The sequence below is a fragment of the Centrocercus urophasianus genome, unplaced genomic scaffold (assembly GCF_019232065.1).
Source record: "Centrocercus urophasianus isolate 14NV4802_14NV808 unplaced genomic scaffold, USGS_Curo_1.0 seq_18, whole genome shotgun sequence".
In the NCBI taxonomy this organism is placed as follows: Eukaryota; Metazoa; Chordata; class Aves; order Galliformes; family Phasianidae; genus Centrocercus; species Centrocercus urophasianus.
The window spans coordinates 2,465,415-2,491,044 of NW_024884733.1; the positions used below are offsets into that span (position 1 = coordinate 2,465,415).

Consider the following 25,630-nt stretch of genomic DNA (forward strand, 5'->3'; position numbering starts at 1 on the left):
TTTTATTAACAAGTAAGGTCAGATGTTTCTCATGGAGCTTTAATATAAAACAAGCATTTGGATTAACTCTAGCTTGGGAGACATTGGAGGATTCTTCTTTAGGGCACAGCTACAGGTTTGGGAGTTTGGCATCCTCTGGTGGTCAAATCTAGGGAATTTAGGAGTGTAGCACTAAGTGTAAATAAACCAGCTCTAGTGACTTTGTCAGTTGATGATTTGCTTCACATAAAAATGCAATAAATGAGTCATTCCTCTAGGAATCAGCTTCCAACTTTACACTGTTTGTGTCTTGTTATTTTATGGGAAGGCTTGCAGTTCTTGAGCCATTACTGTGCTGCCTCTTGATGCACACACAGATGAAGCAAACTTGCATCTTCTCCATTTCTTCACTGTGTAGAAATACAGCCTGTGTGGTCCAATTCCACATCATCTGCAGTCAGTTAAAAAATCCCCTTTCAGCATTTGTTACCACTTATCTGCCTGCATGAAAACGTTAATGGTCGAGGAGGAAATAAGTGTCTTATCCCTAAGCATGTGCACGCTCATTGGTAAGCTACAAAACGTCTTCTGTATGTGATGTAAATCAGTTGCTACGTTCATGTGCAATGTGAAGCAAGACCCAACAGTGCTGATGGCTTCCCTGTGGGTGTCCCTATCCTCCCCAATAAAACTGAATGGAAACACTAAGAAGAAGCAAAGGGTCTTTAAGTATAATTACCATTTGCAGAATTGTTTTTCTGAAGTGTCTTCTTGTAGTACAGTACATGAATCTGTGGATAACTGTGACAACTACTAGCCCAACAGAACTTATAAGACATTATTGCTCTAACTGAGATATTTGTTCCTCTATAAGAAAAGCTGCTAATTAATAACTTTTTAAAAAAGAATTATCTACATTATTAACTATTAAGGCCAATAGGATCTGATAGCAGTCAGTGGGAATCTTCTTATTAGGATAATAAATTTTGTCTGCAGCTTTTACAGCCACTGGATTCTACTTCTTGTGTTTGCTGCCATCAGTTTGGGTGGTGACTTGAGATTAATTCTATGCAAGAAAGCTATTATATCAGATTAAAGATGCCAAGGTTTAATTTCCTTTATTTAGTGCAACATTTCTGTGCATGTTAGCCTTTAGACTACTGAAACAGAGTACCAACAGCAACACGTTTTTGGACAAAATAACTGAATCTTTTTTTTAAGTTTGCTGAAATAACAGTTGAGCAGGCTTGCTGATGTTGACCCAGCTTTTAACTTCAGATAGAAGTTGAGGTTGTTTCATTTTCTTATACTCTTGTAGTAGTGTAAGAAATTCTTCTTTTTGTTTTCCAGTTCCAAAACAGGCTGTTGCAATCTAGACTAGACAAGACTCTTCTTCAACTTCTACAATCATTTGAAGAGCTTGACAGTATTTATGGATTCTAAGCACTTAATTTTTTTCTCTGCTTCGCCCTCTCAGACGTACAATTGAAGTTAATGGTTACATTCAGCAGGCTTCTTCATGTGTGTGTAAATTGTACGTGACTGGCCTTTAACAGATCTTTTTTATTATCGTCATTCCCAGCTGATGGAAAACGCAGTTTATACTTTTGAGCAACTGTTCTCTCCAAGTCGCCAGGCAGACTCAGTGAAAGTCGCAACAACCCTTGAAAAAGTCAAGCAGAGAGTGCTGAAGGTAAGAGTTACAGCTTTTGTGCTGTAAGACCCGGGGCTGTGCCTTTAAATGAATTTGTCTTTGTATCTTAAGGAAGATACCTTTTCCTGTCTGGTGGGATATACTGACTTGGTGGCTTTTAGCAAAGCCACTCATTCTGGGGGTAAAACTTAGTTCTGGGCACACAGTTGTAAGGCTATCTACGTAGCTGGTGCTTTTAATTACAATCAAATCAGCTGCGGATCTGAGTAAATCGTTTTATATTAGATTCCATGTTAGCCTGCTCCTAGAATTCATTATCCTTAGTGATGAAATACCTGCAGAGTGCAAGCACAGGGCCGTTCCTGGCCCAGGAAGAAAAAATGAAGGGAAAAAATTCCAGAATTTCCCTGATCTTAAAGAATTTTTCCACAAGCTGCAGTAACCTGTGTGGGAATCAAAACCCCTGAATGTGCCCATTGGTATCCTTTGGGCTTTGCCAGTCAGCAGTTACAAGAGCCAGTTCCTCCTGTGAGTAATGAATAACATCCAACACGATTGGGCTTGTTTCTCTTTTTGTCTGTTTCTAACAGCAATATGATTATGACAGCAGCACTGTCCGGAAGAAGATATTTCAAGAAGCACTGGTGCAGATTACTTTGCCCACAATGCAGAAGACATTGGCTTCAACATGCAAACCAGTAGGTTACATTTCTGCTCATTTCTGTTATTTAAAAAAAACCAACAAAACAAAACAAGAAAGTAGTAGGAGGCTGGGAAAGATTACCTTGGCTGTAAGTCCTAAACTGTGTAAAGCTGTTTCCTTTCAAGGAGTTGCCTGTTTGGATAAATGGCATTTTGATGGTTAAAGTGGCATTTACCAGGTTATGACTATAGCAGCAGGGTAGGAGATGTGGAGTGATTTCAGAAACTGCATTTACAGCTTGCTTTCTGAAACACAGGTGCAGACCTCTGCCTATCCCCTTTCATTTATTCCCTAAAAAGCTAAAGTCCCCTCAATCTAGATTCCTCTCACTATCTGACAGTTGCAGGGTTAGGTTATGAGCTTGTCCCTGTATTCAGCACTGAGAGGCATTGCTGTGACCATATACAGCCTCTGCTCAGCACCTGCTTCAAAACCAAATGCCTGTTTGGGTGACAGAAGCACCCCACAGACAGGCTTGTGGACTGATGTTCAGTGATTCTAAACTGAAGTAATTGTGTCAGCAGTCAGGAAACAAATGTACAGAGGCTGTCTCTGTTGCCCCTAATGCTGCTGGTAGGTTAGTTAGTACCCTGCAAACAGCTGCCTTGGTTCCGTGGAGGTGGTATTAGTGTTCCTGCATGAGGGGACAGCTAGAATACCATTCACCTTAAATTAAATAGCCTTTACCCTTCTTGCAGATCATGCATTTCTTCTTGTGCGCTCACTGTAGCAGATGGAAGATGACTGCCCTAAGCCATCTCTGCCTCCCTGCCCTTTTGTTTTGCTGATGTTCATCAGTTCCCTGAGCCTGCAAGCTCTCACCCATACTGTGTTGTTCTTTCCTACTTCTCTAGCTTGTTTCAGTTCAAGAAAAAATGAGTTAAACCAAGTTATGCTTGTGAATCTTTGAGTACAGATCATTAAAAGTTAGGTATTTCAAAAATATATTCACGCTCTTCTGTGTATTGTTCTACCTTCTTTCCTGTCCCCAAAACAATAGTATTAACTCTCTGCAGCATCAGCAGGACATGTCTATGCACAGGAGCAAGCAAGGAAGCAAAAGCATTTTATTCCCTTGAATACAGAGAGTGGAATCCCATCTAGTGTCCTTGCCATATGGGACGGAGGAGGCAGTGGTGGTACAAACTTCCCACCAGCCTTCTGAGTTCATGCCTCTGCAGCAGCAAGCAGCCAGCTCCAAAAGCAGGTGTAGGACAGCTGACAGGTCCAGTCAGCTCTTGCTCTTGTGATAGGAAACCACCAGATGTTAGGCTGTGGGTACCTCTAGTGGGCAGGGCTCACTTCATTTTCTTTTTATAGACAACCAAGGTGGTTCCTAGGGACCATGACTCAGTTATTGCCTAGATATTGCCTATTACATCTAAACCACTAAGCTCAGTATGGTGCACACCCGCTAAAAACAAAACAAAACAAAACAAAAAAACAAACCCTGTATCTCCCTTGCTCCTTGTGGATTTGTTTCCTTAGGCAAACAGTGAGGTATTTCCTCACTGGGTCTTTCTTTCAGAACTGTTTATCCCAGTAAAGATGGCAATGATGACAGTGATCTGTCATTCTCAGTGATCTGATGACAATGACAATGATCTGCAGTGTTTGAGAAGTGTACAGTTTTTTGATATTGTGAAAATACATCATTTGCTCATAGTTGAAAAGAAGCATTGCAAGACATGCTAGATGCAGGTGCCCTTTTGGAGTACGGCACTCAGAATCTCTCAAGTAGTTGCATTTTTGTGCTTCTGTTCCTTTCTTGTGTGTCTGCACAGGAGCTGCAGAAATACGAGCAGTTCATTTTTGCGGATTACACCAGCGTGATCCAAGTAGAAAATGTGTATGAAGAGATTTTATATCAGATGCTGCTTGAAGAAACCCTGAAAGGTAAGAATACCATTGAATGACAGTGATAACCTTCTGGCCAGAGGCTGGTGGTTAGCTGTTGCTTCAGGGCAGCCCAGAGCCCTAACCTGACAGCCTAACCTTGGCTTTCAGGGCCAAGTCGCAGCTTTCCAAAGACTGGGGATTGCAGTGCTACAGTGCTTGGATTCAGGTCACTGAATGTGTGGCAAGCCCTAAAATCTGAATCCATATAGCAGTATTACTAAGCTTGGGAAACTCAAAATTACAGCATGGCATAAACGTATTTATAACAAAGTGTGATTATGCCAGCCTGACTTTGTCTTGATTCCCTGGGCCAAAGAGTGAAATCATGCTTTTATTTGGAAGGACCTGGTGACATCTAATGGCAGTGGAAATGAATTTCCCCAAATGAAATGTACTGCCAGATGCTGTTTCCAGCACGACTGTCACCAGTGCAGCATTCCCTGCAGACCTCTTTGCTTGTGTGTATGAAAATAAAGCCGTGCTATGGCATGTAAAACATATATGAAATATTTCTATCTGGTCTGCCTATCTACATGCTAGATAAAAGACAAGCTTCTGTGTTGACCTGCCACTTTGTGGCACTCCTATTCCAAAATATCAGTCTAATGTTTAATGTAATGTACACTTTATTTCATGTATTCAGTGTAACTATTTCTGCATTTCAACATTACCTTTTTGCACCACAGATCCTGTAGTAGTTTTGCATTATAGCAATGCCAAACTTAGTTCAATATTGAAGTTCCATTATTCAAAACAGAAAAGTTATTTCTCTCCTCCCCTAGAAAATACATGCAAATTGAAAATAAATTGAAGACGAAAACTACTGTTGTCTGTAATATCAAAATGTATGACATTTGAAACTCAGGGAAATGATGTACCTTCTTCAGTGTGCCTCTGTCAGTCTTTCCAACCAGTTTCATATTTCTTTTCTACTTAGTGATAAAAGAAGCCGCTGTTCTAAAGAAGCACAACCTCTTTGAAGATAACTTGAACCTGCCCTGTGAAAGCGTGTCCAGTTTAACTGATCTGAAGACCCCTTCTGGGTCAGCACAAACCACTCCTGCTAAGAAGCCTTCTACCACCAGAATGGAAGCATCAGATACCGAAACCCAAAGTGAGGAGACACTCATTGTGACTGAAAAGATTTTGTGGGAGAAGGATCATGAGGATGGAAAGCCATCAGACAAAGAGGCGGTCCTTTCTGTTAATATGGATGGTAGTCAGGCAAGCAAAAGTGAAGAAGTGGTCATTACAGACATCAGTGAAAAACAAGAGTCCCTTTCCACTACCCCTACGAAGCAAGAATTTGTAGAGGGAAATACTCCCTTGGAGAATGAAAGCATGGTGAAAGCAGACTCTGTGGGGGACCCTGAGAAAAAGCTTAAGACACAGGAAGAAGGTGTGGAGGAAGAAGTAGCTTATGGGACTGAAAGTACATTGAGAGATGTCAGTCCTGAAAAAGAACTTAAGGTACATGAAGAAGCAGTGGAGGAGAAGGTGACTTCTGAAAAAGAAAGCAAAGTGAATGAAGAAGGTGTTCAGATAGAGCTGACTTCTCCACCTAATAAAACAGCAGAAGCAGAGATTTTAGGAAGTGCTGAAATGAAAATTGAGGTAGAAAAAGGGGTTACAGAGGAATTGTCACAGAGTGAAAATGAAGTGGGAACTGGATTTGAAAAGGATAGTAAAGAAAAAAGCAAGGAGCAAGGAGCAAGTACTGAGATTAGTGTTGCTTCCCAGGATGAACACACAAGGAAAGGAGCATCTGGGGATAATCTTGAGAAAGAAAGTGAGACAGAAGTAAAGAACTGTGAACCTCTTGATGGTGTGAACGAAATAAGGAACTTGCTGATGGTAACGGTTGAGTTACCGGCTGATACTCCACCTGAGCAGGTAGAAGAGATTTGTGAAGCTGAGATTGTAAAGTTGCAAGAGTACGAAGGGAACAATGAGACAAGCAAAACGGCTGCGGCAGAAGTTCAAGTGAGCCAGACGATGGTGAATAAAGATGCAGCAGAATGCACAGAGTTCAAGGAGGACCAGCTGTCTTCATCTAGCTGTGGGACAGATGGTACCAGCATAGGGAATGTGTCCAAGGTGGGCCGCAGTGTGGCACAGGCAGAATGGCTGGTGGAAATCTCAGATACACCTCAAGAGGGAAAGTCAGAAGTTGAGATCAAGCAAAGCGTGTGGTACACAGATGCAGGGCGCAGTGACAGTGATAGATTGCATCCAGAAGAACACGCTGAAAATGCATCTGAAGACAAAAGATTAAGTGGGGAGGAAGGAGGAGCAGGGAACAGTCATGCTGGCCTGGTGGAGGTAGGGACTGAGAGCTTTTCTCATAAGCTTGCTGAAAATCCAGATGCAACACAAATGCCCATTCTGAATAGAGAAGAGCCAAGAACAGGACTGGTAGATGTGCCATTTGTGTCAGTGGCAGAGCCAGACCAGGCAAGTGCTGTACAGGTCACAGCAGGTGCTGAGCCTGGTGGGAGTGAAGGGAAGCCAGAAGATGAATTGTCTTCGCACATGGAAATAAAAAGTTCAGAAGTAAATAATGTTTTCACACAAGAAAACAGAGAAGAGAGTTCTGTACAGCAAAGCCCTGAAGAGTAAGAAGCGTTTTTCAGCCCAGCCCTCTAGGATTTATTTGCTCCAGTAATCCCTCTTTAATCGTGAATACATACTTGAATTTGAGCTGGAGGAAATGGGCTGCACTGTGGTATTACCAGCTCCTACAGTTTTGTTACAGATCCCTTCCTGAGTGATGGGTGATAGGTTTCTTTTCAGTTAAAACCCTCCCTCAGATCACTGTTGGGAAATCTAATCTTTCACTTCAAATTTGCTGCCTTTTATGATTATAGAAAAGTTTGAAAATGTTGCCACTGAATGCTTCCAAAGCAACTCATCCCTGACTAGAAAGTTATTATAACAACGTAATACATAAGTGTTTCAGCAGAGGAGTAGCTCATGGTTTTTAAATGCATGGATTTGACAGTACTGTTACAGTTCTTAGGCAGTTGGTACATAGGTTACTATTCTGTATTTGCATGCAGTATATGGGAAATAAATAAAACTTTTAGTAGTCAAGCAGTACCAGATAGTTAATTTAGTAGGCTGCTCAAAAGCTACACCCAGTGCAGAGGCTGCCAACTGATTACTTAATTACATTGAAGTTTTGACAGGTAGTGAAGACAAGCAAGTGTTATATCTTTTTTTTTCTTATTGCTATATTTAAAATGGGGGAAATATGGGAGCAGGTTTCTCAGTCCCACTCTGCACTTCTGAGTTATTTAGCCTTCCAGAGCACTTTATGGCTATTTTATTTTATTTTATTTTATTTCATGGAAAGGAAAGATGAGGATGTTTACAGTAACTATAACCATTAGGCAGCATCTCTTTGTTTTACTTCCCACCGTAAAATTTACTCACTGATATCTAATACAGAATATTAGGAGTCCTGCCATTTACACTGTTACTGACTTAACTTAGAGTTACCCAGTTCTGTATGCCTTTTTAGGTGCATACACAACATCTTCAATTGCAATGTTTGTGAAATATCATGATGATTGTGTATAATTTCTAATACAGACATTAACTGAAGCAAAAATCAGCTGAGGGTTTTTTTTTACTTTGCTTAAATTGTGGAGGGCAGAATCACGTTTTGAAAGCAGTGATTAAAATGAGAACTGTTGCTTTTGTAGCCAGCGTATTGTCATCCACATCAAATTGTGACCTGTGCACAAAGCTGCTTACAAGCATTATTTGCACACAGCATTTAAAGAGCGTGCACACACACAAAAAAAAAGCTTGGAAATGAAAAACAGCAGTTTAACAAAACAGGCTTTAGTGATCAAGACCGCACTTCAGAGGTCAGGTTAGGGCACCTTAAAAATTTAGCTTGAGGTTTCTGACTCTGAATGAGTACAAGACAGGGCAGGACAGCAAGATCAATAAGTAAACACAGTAAGTAAAATTTTTACCCATGAAGACATGGGAATAAATAGCAACTGCTAAAGTGCATCGTACTTGCTGGCACTTAACAAGCTGTAAAAAGTCTATCATGTAATGCTATCAAAATCTGCTATAATACTAACAGAGAATGGACACTAGAGGAACAGGCAGACATTACTGCCTATGTGTTGAGTAGACTAACCAAGTGGAGTGTCACCAGTGTAAAATAAGCACAACTCCTGCTCCTTGCAGGAGCCATACTGCAGTGTACAGACATCAGTGTCACAGATCCTTTCCTTGCAAAAGTCCTTTGCAGCATTGTTTCCTCTGTATACTTGGTGCAAAATTACTCACTTGCAGACCACTACCAGCTCTTTTTTTTTTTTTTTTTTTTTTTTTTTTTAACAAATCATTCGTTATCACACTGTCAGCTTTTTTTGGTTTTTATTTTGTAACAGCTCTGTAGTTACTTGTCTTTGGTACTAAACATTAAGTGAAGTTCAACGTGGTGAGGGGCTCTCGTGTTGTTTGTGTGTGTTTTCTTATATGTTCTGGTGATCACAAAGGGACGAGGCCTCAGGATAAAGGAGCACATTGTGAGGGGGCAGAACACAACCCACATGGTTGCATCAAGCCACTGACCAGAGAAACAAACATCACTTAGTAATTTTTACAGCTTTTTGCTCTCACGTGGGAGAAGCCTTTCAAAGGGCTGTGCTGAGCCTGCTGTGGGCACAGTGGGTGCTTGTGGGGATCCTGGCCGCACCAGGCAGGCTCCAGAATGTGATGCGTGGCGCTTGTAACTCTAACAGATGCTGATTAAAACAATAAAGCACACTCTTCCCTTCTGCTACAAGGAGGGCGTTGTTTTTGTGTGGGATCCATTGGTATGGAGTGCTGCTTTTTTAAACAAAAGGACTGCAGGCGATAACCCGCCCTGCAGGCTGTGCTTCGTGCCCGTAATCCTTCCTGAGGGGGATGGATGGATGGAGGGGTGGAGGGATGGAGGGATGGATAGGCAGAAAAGCGAAAGGGGGCGGAAGAGAGCGGAGCGCACGGCCACCTCATGGCGAACTCTTATCTCCCGGCATGCACCGCGGGAACCATTCCTCTGCGGAGGGGCGGCCGGGCGCACCCGATGCACGCCGGGAATTGAAGTCCTGGCGACCGCGCACGCTCCCCGCCGCGCCCACGCCCGCCCCTCCTTTTGTCCACGTCGCCCCTCCGCGCTCGGTGTGCCTCCGAGGTCACGTGCTCCGCTGCGCCCTCCCGTCCGGCGGCTCTGATTGGCTGAGCGGCGCGGCGCGTGCGGGGGGACCCGGAAGCGGCGGCTCGAGGCGGTTTCCCTGGCTACGCCAAAGGAAAGCGCTGGGCCGGGCCGGGCCCTTCCGCCTGCGCGTCTGCGCCGGGAGCCGCGGCCGCCGCGCCACGAGGGGCGGGCAGCGGGCGGAATGGGCCGCGGCCGGTGCCGGAGCCGGAGCCGGGCCTAGCGGCGGGCGGGCGGGCGGCCATGAGCGGAGCCGCGGGCTGCCGGGGCGGCGGCGGCGGAGAGCGGGGGCCTCGCTGGAGAAGACCGTGGAAGCTCCTGGCCCTCGGCCTCCTCTCCGCCTCCTCCGTGCTGGCGGCCGCGCCGGGCGCCGGGGCCATGAGCAAGGAGGAGAAACGGCGGCTGGGGTGAGCGCGACGGGGCCGGGAGCGGGTGGCGGCGGCGGCGGCGGCGTCCTCCGAGCGCGTTGCGGGCCGGGCCTCCCGCCGGCACGGCTCTCGCGTCCCGGGGCGCTTCCTCGTGTGGAGCCGCGGCCCCGAGCCCGGGGTGCGCTGCTGGGCGAGGCGGTCAAAGGTGACCGTGAGCCTGAGTGCGGCCGCAGCTGCGGGGTGTGTGAGCGGCCGGTGCCGTGGAGGTGAAGAGGCGAGTGTACGTGCGGGCCTGCCCGGGGTCGGAATTTAAGGTGAACGACGGCGAGCCTTTACGGTTCGTAGCGTGTGGTGAGCTGGAAGGGATCCTCGAGCCCTACCCTTGCCCCGCAGCACCGGCAAACCCTATGGCTGAGAGCGGTGCTGTGCCCACCATCATTAGCCTATGTTGAGGGTATCACAAGACATAACGTGCCCCAGCCAAAACCAAAAAGCACTTGCAGCTAGAAGTGCACCTTCACGTTTACACGCTTAAAACAGCGAGGTCACGTGCGAAGCTTTTAGTTAAGGTGCTGTGATTTGGGGAGGACCGTCTCTTCTCCTGAGCTTTGATGAGTTAGAATCATAGCTCCTATTTGTTTGCCTGTAAGAAGCTGGCTTGTTTTTCCTGTGGGTGTTAGTTGAAGGATAAAGACTGCCATACAACTGGCACTGCGGGGAGTAGCATCGCTCTGGCAGACCTTAGATGAACTGCACATTATGACTGCATGACCAGGGCAGCCTGGTCTGGTATTAAATGTGGAGGTTGGTGGCCCTGCATGTGGCAGTGGGGTTGGAGATTCATCATCCTTGGGGTCCCTTCCAAACCAGGCTGTTCTGTGGTTCTGTGATTTCCATGTGTTGCTAGGACAGTTTCACCCCTCGCATCAGCTGCAGAGCAGTGATGCTATTTGTGCTAGAGAAGCACTGTGCTGCCTTTCAGTTATTAATCATTAGGTATAAGCTGCTATGCAACTGTGGTCATGTTTGCAGTTGGTGAGGTTTTGCAGCGCAGGTTCTCAGGGTGCTCATAGTGAATTATGGTGCATGTTTTTCCCATGTGACTGCATAATGAGTTTAAACTTTACTGTTTGGTTTAAAACTTCAGCATTCACAGCTTGAATCTGCATCTGGTGTGTGCAAATGACATCCCACTGCTCTTTGTGTCTTGTGTGAGTAGCAAATCTTAGCAGGCACTCTGTGTGTCTGCTCAATGACACAATCGTGACAGCGATGCTTTCAGCAAACATCCCATGAACTTAAATTGCACATAGAGACAGAAGCTGTGAATAGCTTTTTGGGCACTGACTCACAGAGCAGCATTGTGTGCTGAGCCCTGGGCTCAGGCTACAGCAGAAGTCCCAGCAAGATGTGGCCCCTGAAGCACTGGAAACTGGAGTCCCATCCATGCTTCCAGTGGCTTAATGCACTGGGGGAGTGGAGATTATGGCTCAGCTTCAGCTTGTTCAATTAAATCAGTAATTTAGACCATAATTCCTGTCTCTTTTGTGTTTGGTCTTATCAGCAGAGGTTGTGAATGATGTAGGTGTTAGCTTAGGAATCAGCATGCCCTTTTGCCTTGCAGGGCTCCTTTGTCAAACAGGTATGGTTGGAAGCAATGCTATCTCTCTGAGAAACAGCTTTGTATAGCAGCATTTCTCACATTGACTGCTTTTCTAACGTGTAAAATGTGTCTACAAGGATCTTCTTTACCATACGCTTGCCAAGGCCCCTAACACAAGGAAGTACCTCGTAACTGATCTGAATCATGGACAGGAATTTCTGCTGTGTCAGTTGGTTTTAGTGTGGTGATTATGAGAAGAGTGTAGCTGTGCTGGCAGTTGCTTAGCCAGGAATGTGTCCCATCTCCAGCTTTCATGTGTGGTGACACCTACAGCTGCTTAAGAGGAAGCACAGGGGGCTGAGAGTCCTCGTGTGAAATACTTCAAGTTTGGTGAAGAAAAGCTTGAACAGTAGCCAGATTAGGAGAAACTATTTTGCCTCATTGGTTTTACTTGAATAGAGTGCACTGCTAAAATAGCTGTAGCTGAAACTCAGATGCAGATGCAGAATCTTGCTGTTCTAAGATGGTGTGTTAAAGGACATTGGGCAGACCTCTAATGCTTTTTTTTTTTTCCCCCCTTATTTTCTTTTTTAGAAACCAAGTTCTGGAAATGTTTGACCACGCGTATAGCAATTATATGGTAAGGAAAGCACTTGTTTGCTTCTTACTTCTTTAATTCTTATGGCTGACCTGGGAAAGAAAGCCACCTTGAGTACATGATGTTCTACAGACGTATCAGGAGGATATTGGGAAAAGCAAAGCTAAAATAAAGAGCAACTGTATGCCCTTCAGAAAGAGCTGAACAGATCTTACTCAGGAAGAGAGATACCAGAAGAGTTACAGTGGATTTCAGATTGGTAGCTGGGAACTCTGTAGTCATCTGATCCTGGAGCGTTTGGGTGGTTCCTGTTTATTTTGTGGGTACAAACTAAGTCAAATACTTCTTGTGAAGGAAGGTATGTTAGATGCACTTTGGTAGTTCTTGTACAAACAAGTACACTTTGTAGAACAGAGCAGGAAAAAAGAGGATTTGATGTCTGATCTGTGCATTCTCTCCTCTTCTGAGGATGTGACTGTCATATGACAGCAAGCCATGCTTGCTTTGGTTTCTTCTCATATGGCTTGTGATTTTCTGAGCAGGTGTCTTCATGCTCTCAGTATGCAGAGTCAGTTTGCAATCTAATCAACTTTGAAATAGGTTAGCTTAGGTTAGATGTGTTCAGGAGTGAAGAATTACTTGGTGCCCTGACTTTCTCAAGTGAATTATTTTTAAACATGCTCTGAGGTAATACATTACTGAGGAGAAGCTGTACATGTGGCTAATATAAAATGTGTTCTTACTGAATTTGGCAAAGCAATTCCTGTGTTCTTTGTGGCTGTGGCAGAAACCTCTCTTTTCAGTTGCACCTGTTCCTGCAGGACAGACGTGTCAGTATCGTGCCACGTGTCCCAACTTCTGTATCACGACTTTACTCTATAAAACATGGGGAAGCTTAAAAGCTCGTCAATTAAAAGTGTATATACGTTATGAGTGGCACTGAATTATCGTGTAGAAAGCCAAGCAAGAATATTTTCATGAGTTGCAGTTCCCTTCGTAACATGCTTTTGGGCACCTTAGCAGTTCAGTTAGTGTCAGGCTTTTTGGTGATGATTTGTAGCTAGTTACCTGGGTCTGTTCAAGTCTCTTGGCTTGATTTTCTAATCACGTTCTGAAGGAAAAGCTGTTAGATACTTGGTCAAATTGGACAAAAATGTGTATGGCTACAGTAGAGCTCTGTGCTCCTGTTGGCTGTGATAAGCTGGGAGCTGGTACGTGTCTTGCCACATCTGAAGCAAGAAAAGTTCTAATAAAGGAGAGGAATGACATCAGCCATCCTGGAAACTCTGAAGCTAAAAGGATATTTACCTGCTATGTAGGCTGGAGTGCTGAACAAACAGAAGCATGGCTTGTTTGTTCAAAGCTGAAGAAAAGATTACGATGTCAGACTTGATTCTTACAGCAAGAAAATAGTGTATTTTTGCATCTGCTTCTGAAACAACCACCTGAAAAGCTTTGCTTTTCTGTTTCTATTAATAAGTGTTGTAGAATTGAGTTTGCTGGAAGACTGAAAATTCATGTTTGCGTGCCCTCCATGTTGTAGGTGCAGCACCAGGAGCAGTATGTCTTTTTTCTTTTCTAGTCCTGATTTAGGAAATGTGGTCGTCCCTCCTATCAGATTGTGCTGCAGTTCCAGAGTATCCATGGAGCTGTGTTTGTACAGTAATTCCCTGAAGCATGCTTATTGAAACGTGTGCCATATTTTCTATTTTGTGTCCGTCTCCTCCCTTTGAGGTTATTTGAAGGGGACAAGTTGAAAGCTGGGGATCACTTGATATGACAGTCTTTTCCTATTCTAGATAGTCTATGTGATTCTGTTCTCCCAAACACTTCTGGTTCCTTATGATGTAGACTAGAAGCCTATTCTCTCCTTTTAATATCACCATTTTTTCTCCATAACTTAAGCCAGTGATCTTAGTTTTAACTTTACTTTTGCCATGTCCTTCTTCAGTCTGTTTTTTTCTGAACACTTTGCACAGATATTCAGAAACATCTGAGCCGTGTTAACATGATCTAGATTCTGGCTTTTGTAGTTGTGCTTGAGGAGAACAAAGAGTTGTGCAAAGACCCAAATACCCGGGTGGTAGATGGGGAAACAAATGGTCAGTTTCAAAGAAGTTGCTGTAAGAGCTGCTTATTTATAGAAGACTGCTTTTCCTTTGCCTTTCTATTTCACGTTTGAATGTAGATATTTTTTTTTAATATATATTTGGATAGATTTACAATATGTTTACTTGCAGTTTCAGCTGCAATAATTTAACTTTTTTAACCTGTGCTGTTAGTTACTCAGGCTGTAAAAAGGTGCAGTGCCAATTTCCTGATGGCATCAAGGGGGCTCTGTCGCCAGTGTAGGACTTCTAATGCAGATGTAATTCCTTGTGTCTGTGGTTTTTTTAATTAGGTCTGTTTCAGATTCATCTTTCTGGATGTCGTTGGCCCCTCTTGCAGTTTTTCAGCAAACCTCTCCTGCTGCACAGTGATGAATTTCATATTTACGTGTACTTCATGAGATGTCCTGTTTTGGTGGCAGCTTAAACCTACAAGACTTACAGCAACACCAAGTATGAACAGGGGTTTATGCAGCGTGCCTAGCTTAGTTGAATGGTGCCCTGCTGTTACTTCTGCCTCAGTGGCAGGAAGTCACGTTACACTGCTGCCTGCTCTGTGGGGTGCTTTTCTGAAAGAATGGGAGTAGCCTTTGCATTTCCTACATTTCTGTAGCAGTGTTGTGCTCTTCAACTGGATGAAGTTTTTAATGAACTTGGTCTTATGATGCTTCTTCTGAACGTTACCTTTTGTTCTGCTTCGTGTAGTGACTTAATGTACTGTTTCACCTTCCAAGTGAGTTCTCTTATCAGTCACTGATTGTGACCCTGAGTCACATATGTTCACTTGGAAAAGTTCCCAAAGTGACTTTGAGGGCCGATTCCCTCTGATTTGTCCATGAAATACCAGTTCCTTGACAAAGCCTGCATTAGTACCAGTTCTTCGGCTCATCTTCAAGATAATTTCTGCCTAAGAAATGTAATAATTTTTGTATGCACCTTGTTTCTAAGAACACAGCTGTTAATCCAGATAAGTAGTGAGTTGAGAGTCTTGGGGGTATTTTTTGGCTGTAGTGTTGGTTGTTCCAGACTTCTCTGGGAGGTTGGAGAGTGAGGTCCTGTTGCTCTGTTCAGCTCTGCAATTTGTTGTTTTTTAATGAAGTACAACAAAAGTGGACTTGCTTTTAGCAAGCTCTGAAGATTTACTGGAATGGCGGTAATGGTTTGAACTGTCTTCCCTTGTTTCCCTGCAGGATCATGCCTATCCAGCTGATGAACTCATGCCTTTAACTTGTCGTGGACGGGTGCGGGGTCAGGAGCCAAGTCGTGGGGACGTGGATGATGCCCTGGGAAAGTCAGTGTTTGGAGCACTTACTGCCACATCTAAACCTCTAGGAATCTACATACAGCTTGCAGCCTGTAGCACTTGGCCGTTCAGCTGACGTGCCCAGACAATTATTTGTTGACAAAGATTCTGTGGGGACATGCAGATCAGTAATTTGTTTCAAAAGTTCTCCTATGGAGGGGAAAAAAGCTATTGGAAAAAAAATTCATGGTTGTTTAACTTCTTCCAATTAGGCAGAAATTTCCATTTCTCCCATGATTTTATCTGATGTGGATTTGTACCTTAATCAGGAGAAGAGAATTGACTGCTGATTAATATGCAAAGATAATTTTTATGTATATATTTATACATATATTCTGCAAGTGTTTTCTGTAGCAGAGCCAAGTGAGCAGAGCTGGTTGGAAAGGACCTTCAAGATCATAAAGTCAAACCACAACCTAACCAAGTAACTACTGAATAGGGCTTATGGGGGTTGATTTTCAGCTGCACAAAACTGTAAGCTGCTATCATGCTGGCCTTATAAGTGATACTTAAAATGCTTTCTCTAGTAGAAGGCTCTGAGAAAACATAATTAGTCAAATGTTCATCACATACGTGATAGCCTGAAGCCACTGCCTGAGTATAAACCATTATTTCAGAGCTGAAGTTCTTCATAATTTTTCTCTTTGGATAAACTGGAATATAAAGTACTGATCTTTTAGCCAACAAAATGTAGATTTTAAATTCTCCAAGCTAAATCGAGCAATCAGAACGACAATTTAATTTCTCTAAGTGTTTCTAATAGATTTTTTTTCCCCACGAGTGTTGTCTATATGCAGACAGTGTATGTTCCTAAAGCAAAAACTTAAAAACAAATAGCAGCAGGTGATGGTTTTGTTGGTGTCCTTCACCAGAATGACATTAATTAAAGCCAGAGTGCTTTAAGGTAATGCACTGTGTGCTATTGTGTCATTTGGGTTATTTTTTATTACATAGAAAACTTATTCTACAGATTCTGATATAGTCTTGCTGTCTTTAAAACTGCATGGATCAACCTTGGAGGTATTGACAGAGATGACTGATGAGCAAGAATTGTTGAAAACTTGGATTTTTAACCTGGCCATTCTTTTTAATGACCTTTACATAGTAGCTTGCTGTCATTTGAGTGAAAATGCCTTTTAGTCCTGTAGGTGCACTGAATGGTTCAAATGCTTGTATTTCTGCATACGCACCATTTTATGGTCCTAATAATCAGCTATATTTTTAGGCACTGGATTTCTTTTAGTACTTTTTCTTGCCAGCTGGCTCATCAGTTGTGTTCTATACTATTCTTTGCAATCATGGTGTGGTTTTACAAAGGAAAATCACAGGATGAGGCAGTTGCTTCGTGTTCTATGAATTCTTTTCCATGAGTGCTATCTGTCTGCTAACTTGAGAATGACCTCATTGTGTTTAGCCAAACATCCACCCAACTTGGTGTGCACTAAACAGGCCCAGAGATGGATCAGGGATTAGGACAAGCCTTGTTGCAATACTCCTTTTGCAAACAGTGCATCCTACTGCAGTTGGGTACCACGTGTCTCTTAAAAGCCTTGCAAAGTTACAGAACAAAATAATGTTTTCTTTATTCTTCACTACTGAGTCAAACACTGAGTGTGATTACAGCAAACAGTGGCTTTTCCTGAAATAGATATATGGAACAGTTTCTGATTAGAGCAAATGAGTTTGGAGTGACTTTTTGGTCTTTCTACATAAATAAACCTTTTTATTATTTAATAAGTCACCATTCTTCTTAAAAAGGAAAGGTTGAAATGGACTTTGAACAATGTTGGGTCTCTTTTCAATAGATTTTATTGGAGAAAAGAAATAAAAATGCTTACAATAGCTTTGAAAGCTTTGCAGTAAATAAAGGAATCTTTATAATCCCCACTTCCATGTTATTGCTTTTAAAATTGCTATTAAATGACCTAATTTTTAAATGCACAGGTTTATAATGAATCCATTTTACATCTTATTTCACAGGTTCTCCCTGACCTTGATTGATACCTTGGACACTCTTGTGGTAGGTTTGATTTGTTGGTAAACTTGGGTAGAACAAAATACTTGTCTTCTGGTGTTCAGACTTAACTTAGATTTGTTTTGTTTAAAAAAAGAAGAGATATGTACACCTTCATCACCTGTCGTCTTTAGCCATCTGTTGGAATTGGCCAGTGCTGTGGAACTTCCAAGTGCTGAGGTGGTGGTAGTCAGAATTCGTTGCAAGAATACTAGAACGCTTCTGTATTTCACTGATGCTTTATCCCTTCTTTGGCTCTGTCTTAACAAAAAATGTAAGCAAGTTTTTTTTATCAGTTATAGCTTATGGTAACATTCTTACTAAGAGGTGAGTACCTCTACTACCTACTGAGGTGGTTTTCTTAAATTGCATGTACATGTTTTGTGGATGAATTTGCAGGGACTTAAATGCATATTTAGCAAGTGCACCCTGGGCACGTGTGCCAGGAAGCGTTGCCACAGCCTCTTCCTAAAAGATGCCAATTGTCAATATAGTGCTTTCCATTAGACTTCAGTCACGTAGCTTGTAGTCTTAAAGTAGATTTTGGAAATTAGGGATCACTTTTAGCCATTCACATCTCCCAGCAAACAAATTTAAAGCTCTGAAAATCCTGACTGCACTGACTTGGTGTGTGAGTCATGTAATGCTCATCTTCCGACAGCTCTTCTCTCCTCATGATTTGCTGTGAGATGACCTTTGGCTGTCCCTGAATCACAAATGTTGGGAATGCAGTCTGTTACTCTCGGATTATTGGATTTTATTCTTTTCTTGTTTTAGGGCAGGATTAATACTTGTTGGATTTAAAGGCACTTATGGTAATGAATTGGATAAGTCACAAAAGTTCTTAAAGATGGATTTAAAAAGTCAGTGTGAAAGCAAACCTGTAGGAAATGCTGGAGCTGTTCTTCGGGCAAAAGGAGAACACTGCTGGGAGGAAAAGGACTGAGGGGACAGTTCACTGAGCTTGGGATGTGGCTTAGATAGGAGGGCTTCTGTCAACTGGAGGCAGTGTAACAGCCCAATCTCTGCTTTCAATGTTGGTGCACCCTGGTGCACTGCAGTTATGCTGTGGAATAGGGGAACACACGAACACCTGGGTAATAGTAAAGGTGCATTCTTTATTCTTTGCATAATGCTTTCATTTGCTTTCTTCTATCTCCTTAGAAAAGCAATAGTACTAATGTCTGTTCACACTGTGTCAGAACATGACCAGGAATACCAATGTAAGGCATCTGAAATGCTTTCCTTATTAAACTGTTGCGCTTGTTCTTCCACACTGTATGACTCTGTAAAGCTGTGTTGGAACCTAAACACTTGGTTATGTTTGTATTCCAGGTGTTAAATAAAACCAAAGAGTTTGAAGAGGCTGTAAAAAAAGTAATCAAGGATGTTAATTTAGATAACGACATAGTTGTGTCTGTCTTTGAAACCAACATAAGAGTCCTTGGGTGAGTAACTTTCACATTTTCAGAGTTCTTTACAACTCTTATTTTTAGTTAAATGTCCTTAAGGCGTTCCTCTATGCTATGTCATCTAGTTTAGAATAGTTGTTCCTTTGTCAGTTAGCATAATTCAACACTTGCCCTAAGGAAGGTTTTAAAATGCTAGGCAGGAATCAATGCAGTGGTACTGAATCAAGCTGACCCGGTCTGACTGCTGCAGGCACAGCTTCTTTGATTAAAAAGAACCTATGTGTGCTGAAGGAGCATTGTTCTGTTGTAATGAAACAGTCGTAGAGATTGCACTGCTCAATACTTGGTTTAATAGAGCACTTCAATGTTTAGGATAGGAAGCTATTTCCTATTGGAAGGGACCTGTGGAGGTCTGCGCTCCAACTTCCTGATCAAAGCAGGTTTGCTCTAAGCTGTGTGCAGTGAGAGGTGCTAGCTGTCCTGAACAACTGTGGATGAATTGGTGATTCATCTGCAGTTTGGGAGAGTCCTAAACAAGAAGAATTGCTCTTAAAATACTGACAGCTCTTCTTGATGGCAGTTGCATCTGCTTAGCCTTCCTGAAAATCGTGATCATAGCCCAGTTATTTACGTAGTCATCCGCATCACAGAAACTGCTGCACTGCTGTTTAGGTGGATGTACCTATTGAGCTGTGGATGTTTTCTCTTGGTTTTAGTGGTCTCCTTGGTGGGCATTCAGTGGCAATTATGCTGAAAGACAAAGGTGAATACATGCAGTGGTACAACGGCGAACTTCTGCACATGGCAAAGGAGCTGGGCTACAAGCTTTTACCTGCCTTTAATACCACTAGTGGTCTCCCTTACCCAAGAGTAAGTTCTGTGCATTCTGCAGTTCAGAAATACTTCCATAAGCAAAATCTTTGTTGTTTGGTTTTAATCTCAATTTCTTCAATCTCTTGCATGTGTATTAAGGATGCAGGGGGGAAAAGAAACAGCTTTAGGTGCTTTGAACCCCCAAGCTTCCAGCTCTGGCAGTTTTAATATATGCTGGTGTGTGTAAATAACGAACACAGAAATATTGTCTCATTGCTGTCTGCTGGTTTCTTGCTCCTGTAGCCACCAGTAAAATAGCTGAGAGTAATTTTTTTTTTTGCACGTATCTCTCAGCCAGTGAAAAATTAACCTGTGAGCACGTGAACATAGAATGGTTCAACTTCATACTCAGCATCTGATCTTTAAGAGGGTAGATGTAACTGGGAAGCTGTAAATAAAAACACTCACTTAACAAAATATCTGTCATATTCAAACAAAGCATGGTGCGTATTCTTTGAATGACAGATTCAGGTTCAGTGAATCAACGTTTTTCTACTTGGAAAGGTCTGTTGCAAAACGTTTGGTGTTTCTCAACATTCTGGTGTGCTGGCCCTCTCTTGAACATGCCTGGTACAAAAGTAGGTCCATCTGCTGATACCCCCTGCAGCCAGGAGTACTGAGATATTTGCAGAGCTTAATTCCAGGAGCACTTCTGATGGTCTGAGTTTGGGTTTTCAGGTAAATAAATTGCTAGGGCTTGACTGTCAGAATGGTATTCTTTAATCAAATGGTCAGTGAACCACACCACAGATCTTTGGGTATTTTTGTCTTTGTTCGGGATGATTTTGTGTGTGTTTGAGGTGGCAGTACATGGTAAAGCAGAGCAAAATTGAAGGTGGGGATTATGGTCTTCTCTTTTTTGTCTTGGAAAATGTGTGGATCTAGTTGCTCTACAGATGGGAGTGTGAATTATCTCTACACAGGTGTAAAGTCTTGCAGCTAGTAAAAATAAAGGTAAAAATCTCTGCTTTTCTTTAGGTTAATTTAAAGTTTGGTGTAAGACATCCAGAAGCACGAACAGGAACAGAGACTGATACCTGCACAGCTTGTGCAGGTACCTTGATCCTGGAGTTTGCAGCTTTAAGTCGATTCACAGGAACATCTATATTTGAGGTTTGCTTGTTTTGATCTCTTGGTTTTGGGGGGATTAGGAATTCATTTGTTTTGTTAAATTTCTGTAATTTGGAAGGGGTGCATATCTTAAGGGCTCTGTGGAAAAGGTCTTCATGCATTCAGGTTTGGGGCTTTTTTCTAACAGTGTTCATTTGACTTTCTTGAAAGCTTACAGAAAGTGAGTTTGTTTGAAAGTAATTATAATAATGCAGTATTAAACAACAAACAACTTGAAGACTCTAGCAAGAGGATGTTATTTACCTAGTTTTAAGATAGAGGGGTCAGGCAAGCAACAGGAAAAGTGACCCTTTTCTTGAGAGCCCGTGAGATATTAGTATCTGAAAATACAACTCAAAAAGGGAAAATTAAGCACTCGTGATATTTTTGCCACGTATCCTGCTAGCAATCAGCATTCTGCAGGCTTTTGTGCACTGCCCTTCTTTGAACTGTCTCTTGGTACCTGTCTGGATAATATGCTCACTTGTTTTAAATGTTTGCCATTTTGTTGAGATTTACTGTTTGGTAGTTAGTAAACACCTCTTGCTGAGGTTAAATTATAGTCTCTTGAGAGATTCGGTGAGTCCAGGAATACTAAGCAGTCACTGCAGATGATAATGAGGTTTTTAGTATGGTAAGAAAACTCTTCTGAAATTTCAGGTTAGGCTTTGTCTTAACAATATTTTTTCTGTTTTCCTTGTCGCAAAGCAGGAAAGATTAAAATAGTAAAACAATAATACGTACCTTTTAATGAAGAGCATTACCATCTGTATTATGGTTTTGTGCTGTATTAGAGCGTATTTGTAGAAGTGCCTCCATAAGAACAGCCCCAGTGAAGTTGTACAAGACCTAACGGGAGGTTTGATGTCAGCAGAAAGCTAAATGATATTTTTTAAGGTTATGGGTGCTGTTTTTTTTTTTTTTTTTTTTTTTATTCTAAAGAAGGCAGGCTCTTTTAAATCCAGATCTGTGATCTTTCAGTATGGGCCTGGTGTAACTACTTGCATTGGATGTGGACTGAGCATGCTGCTACTTAAGCATATGCAGTATTGTACTGAGTTTTACAGTTTACATGAAACATCTTAATAGTTCACAGCATCTTAATTTCAGTAGACAGTAACAGTCTTTATCTATTTTCTTCTGTAATTTCCTTTAACAATGTTCTGCTGTTGCAGGAATACGCACGGAAAGCTCTTGACTTCATTTGGGAAAAGAGGCAGCGCAGCAGCAATTTGGTGGGTGTTACAATTAATATTCACACAGGAGACTGGGTCCGCAAAGGTGAGTGCTATTCTGAGTCCGGGCTTGGTGAGGGCAGGTGGCTTGGGGCAAGGAAAAAATGTTGACAACTTTTTCCCCCGTATGAATAACTTTCTATAGACTGTTTTAAAATATTAATGGGATGGGCACTTGGAGCAAGATACACCTGCTAAACTGAGGCCTGACTTTCCTCTGAAAGCGTACTTTGGTTGAGAAACTAGTTTCCTTTCTTTCAAGGGTGTTCTGATTCACTGTAGTGCTGACATAGGAATGCCTTGAGATGTACTTTCAGAGATCCTGCTATAAACAAAATACAGATAGGACTGTGGTAGTACGTGGCAGTCAGTAGAAATCTTTTCATAAGAGGAAAATGCGGCCAGCTTAAATGCATGTCTGTGTTATTATGTGTATTGGTATTGCAGTGTCTTTAGTGTAGGCATACAGCATCGTATATCTGCATCCATCCACCCCTTAATTCTAGTTACAGACAGCTTTTCCTTTTACTGAAAGCGTCTTTAAAATCAAAATGAAGTTATGTGAATGTACTCTTGTAGCTACTTAAAGTCAAACCAAGTTTTCATTTTTTACTGCTTCCAGATAGTGGAGTTGGAGCGGGAATAGATTCATATTATGAATATTTATTAAAAGCCTACGTCCTGTTGGGAGATGACAGTTTCCTGGAAAGATTTAACACGGTAAGTTAACACCTTGCTCAGGGTTGTTCCTCCTGTTCTGGCTAATTTAAGACTGTTGTCAGTCATCTATATTGTAAGTCATCTGTTAGCCTGTGATCTTGAGCAGAATTTCTGTGACTTCTGATGTCTGCAGTGCCAGCTCTTTTTAATGAGTTTGTACTAATCTGGGTTGATCTGTCCCCTCAGCAGCTACTGTAACCCCAGCTAATGAAGGTAGAGATCTTCTGGACAGTTTTCCAGTGCAGGAGAATCTGTATTTCAAGAATGTCGTGGCTGGTATAATACTGAAAAGATTTCTTTAAAGCAGTGAAAAGGCTTTGTGTTACAAATCATGCTACAACTTTTTTCTGTTCTGGAGCAAAAAATCCGAAAATCAAAACCCAAATCTTTCACTGTGTTGCAGATCTTAAGGACCAGCACACATTTAAGTGTATTTACTTAGATTCCCAAGTTTGTAAGGTTATTCAGTAACTCCATCAGCATCATTCTTTCATAAGAATATTCCTTCTTTTGAAAATAGCAATATTCAGTAAAAACTTTTTTTATCTTAAAATCGTAGAACCATTCAGGTTGGAAAAGACCTCTAAGACCATTTAGTCCAGCTGTTCACCTGCCATCAATATTGCTCTCTATGCTGTGGCCTTCAGTACCACATCTACCCTTTCCTTAAACACTTCCAGGGATGGTGACCCCACCACCTCCCTGAGCAGCCTGTGCCAGTGCCTCACTGCTCTTTCTGAGAACAAGTTATTCCTTATATCCAGCTCTAATTGTGATAGCTACTTGTTTATGACTGGCTGCTGAGTATCCCTTTCTGCGTATGTTACTTGGAAAATGTGACTTAAATTGCATGTGTAATACTGTGGAGCACTGCAATACCTGCTACCTGTTTTGCCTGTGAAACTTGAAGCTAATAGGCATTGCCAAATAATGCCCAGTAATGATTGGGAGTGTTGTACTTGCCCTTCCATTGACACAATGCCATAGGCTTATAAATCTGTTTTTTAAAGATAATATAAGCTTGTTGTTTTCCTGTTATTTGTCAGCACTATGATGCCATAATGAAGTACATTAGCCAACCACCTCTCCTTCTTGATGTTCATATTCATAAGCCAATGCTAAATGCTAGGACCTGGATGGACTCTTTGCTGGCTTTCTTCCCAGGACTGCAGGTAATGTTTAAAAATCCATGTATGGATTGATTTTAATAAGAAAGGAACAATTAAATAGGCTGGATATGCAATGAACAAGTCAAGCTTTGTCATTTGGTTTTCAAAAACACTGAATTGAGATTCCTGTGCTCAGTTTCTATGCTATGGTGCAAATTGATGTGCATCAGGAAAAGCACGTCCATATGATTCTCATCCTTCACTCCTGAAGACACTTGAATTAAATTGCCTTTTTAGTAGTCTAGAGACAAACTTCCTGGTTTGTTTGCTAGCTACACCTTTAAGACAAACTGAATCACATTTCCACAGCAATTGTCTGAAAGTGGTGAAGATCCTTTTTCTGTGCAGGCAGTCTTCATGAGCTCAGTGATGTGCTTAAAAACTTCTTAAGGATTATCAATGCCTTAGAATGAAAGAGGGTAAAGTTTACAGTGTGTATCTGCTGCAAATGTAGAAGTTGGTGTGCAGTGTGAGTGTGCCTAACTTCAAATATTGCTTGTATGTGTGGTAAGTTCGTGTACATTTTGTTACTGAATTTTAGGTATTGAAGGGTGATATTAGACCTGCTATTGAAACTCACGAGATGCTGTACCAAGTTATAAAGAAGCATAACTTTCTTCCTGAGGTAAGGTGATTGGGATTTGATCATATAAATTAATTCTTCATTTGAGCAGTGTCAGCTACCCATTTGGAACAGCAGTAGGTTTCGTGTCGTTAAAATCAGAGGCTCACTTCCACAACATTCTTATGCAATTTACAGTTCTAATGACAGCTGCTTTGAAGATGAAATATTGTCATTTGGCTAGGCTGTAATTAACATGGTAGTAATGATTAATAATTGCTGAGACTTTGCGTTTCAGCCTTTCAAAATTGACTTTGTCTCATTTCAATTTGCATAGTTTATATAAACACGTGTGGTTGTAGCTGCTTGGTAACATAATGGCATTAATGGTAAAGATGTTTTTTCAGTGCTCTGTACTTACAAAGGAGATTTTGGAAGATCTCTTACTGGTGTTTAAGCCAATATGCCATACCTGTAGCAAAGGCATTGTTTAAACCCTAGTATGAAGTAGTAATTAATTTAATCTGTCACAGAAATGACAGTGGATATTAAGAGTGAATGCATAGAATGGGGAACTTTAAGATAACTGCCTTCTGGTCTCTGGCATTTCTTATGTTAGAAACAATTGCTTACAGTCTGTCAGTCTGAAATGACACTTTAATGTAGTGGAAGTGTCAGGTGGTAGGTGTATCTGCAGATATGGTATTTGTCAGCTCTGCTTGGTCTCTGGATCAGCCCTGCATCAGGCTGCTCTGCCTGGATTGCAGCAGTGTGGCTTTTGCAGCTGCAGGAGATTGGAGGCTGCGTGCTCCTTCCTGGGACTTGAGCACAAACTCAGCTGGCTCCTGTTGCCTCCTGACAGCCCTACAGGGCTGCACTCTCGAGGCTGGATGATGTCAGGATTCCAGTTCTGGCACAGCTTAATCTGATTTGTGCTAAATGTGCTACAGCGCTGTGTCAGGTTTTGACCTGAAGTGTACTAAATGAATGGAGGTTCCTGTGGTGTCCAGATGTTGATATTGGGCCTTTGGTCCTCCACTGATGTGCTGTAGTTGTTGTAGTACTATTATTGTGGATTTCAGAAGAAACTGATGTG

At 42.0% G+C, this 25,630-nt stretch overlaps 2 protein-coding genes across 2 annotated transcripts in view; both read left to right on the forward strand.

Annotated features, from left to right (window-relative positions):
* Positions 1 to 9,048, forward strand: part of NIBAN1 (niban apoptosis regulator 1) — a 60,459-nt gene extending 51,411 nt beyond the window's left edge. Inside the window, exons 11-14 of the mRNA XM_042819906.1 lie at positions 1,562 to 1,672; positions 2,224 to 2,331; positions 4,121 to 4,232; positions 5,173 to 9,048. Of these exons, the coding sequence (XP_042675840.1) occupies positions 1,562 to 1,672; positions 2,224 to 2,331; positions 4,121 to 4,232; positions 5,173 to 6,854 (2,013 nt within the window). The 3' untranslated portion in view covers positions 6,855 to 9,048. The remainder of the gene's footprint in view (positions 1 to 1,561; positions 1,673 to 2,223; positions 2,332 to 4,120; positions 4,233 to 5,172) is intronic.
* Positions 9,049 to 9,702: 654 nt separating this feature from the next.
* The window catches only part of EDEM3 (ER degradation enhancing alpha-mannosidase like protein 3), a 29,098-nt gene continuing 13,170 nt past the window's right edge, over positions 9,703 to 25,630 (forward strand). The window contains exons 1-11 of the mRNA XM_042819651.1: positions 9,703 to 9,866; positions 12,025 to 12,070; positions 15,327 to 15,427; positions 17,420 to 17,459; positions 18,789 to 18,901; positions 19,582 to 19,735; positions 20,717 to 20,851; positions 22,024 to 22,129; positions 22,706 to 22,803; positions 23,850 to 23,975; positions 24,514 to 24,597. Coding sequence (XP_042675585.1) covers positions 9,703 to 9,866; positions 12,025 to 12,070; positions 15,327 to 15,427; positions 17,420 to 17,459; positions 18,789 to 18,901; positions 19,582 to 19,735; positions 20,717 to 20,851; positions 22,024 to 22,129; positions 22,706 to 22,803; positions 23,850 to 23,975; positions 24,514 to 24,597 — 1,167 coding nt within the window. The remainder of the gene's footprint in view (positions 9,867 to 12,024; positions 12,071 to 15,326; positions 15,428 to 17,419; positions 17,460 to 18,788; positions 18,902 to 19,581; positions 19,736 to 20,716; positions 20,852 to 22,023; positions 22,130 to 22,705; positions 22,804 to 23,849; positions 23,976 to 24,513; positions 24,598 to 25,630) is intronic.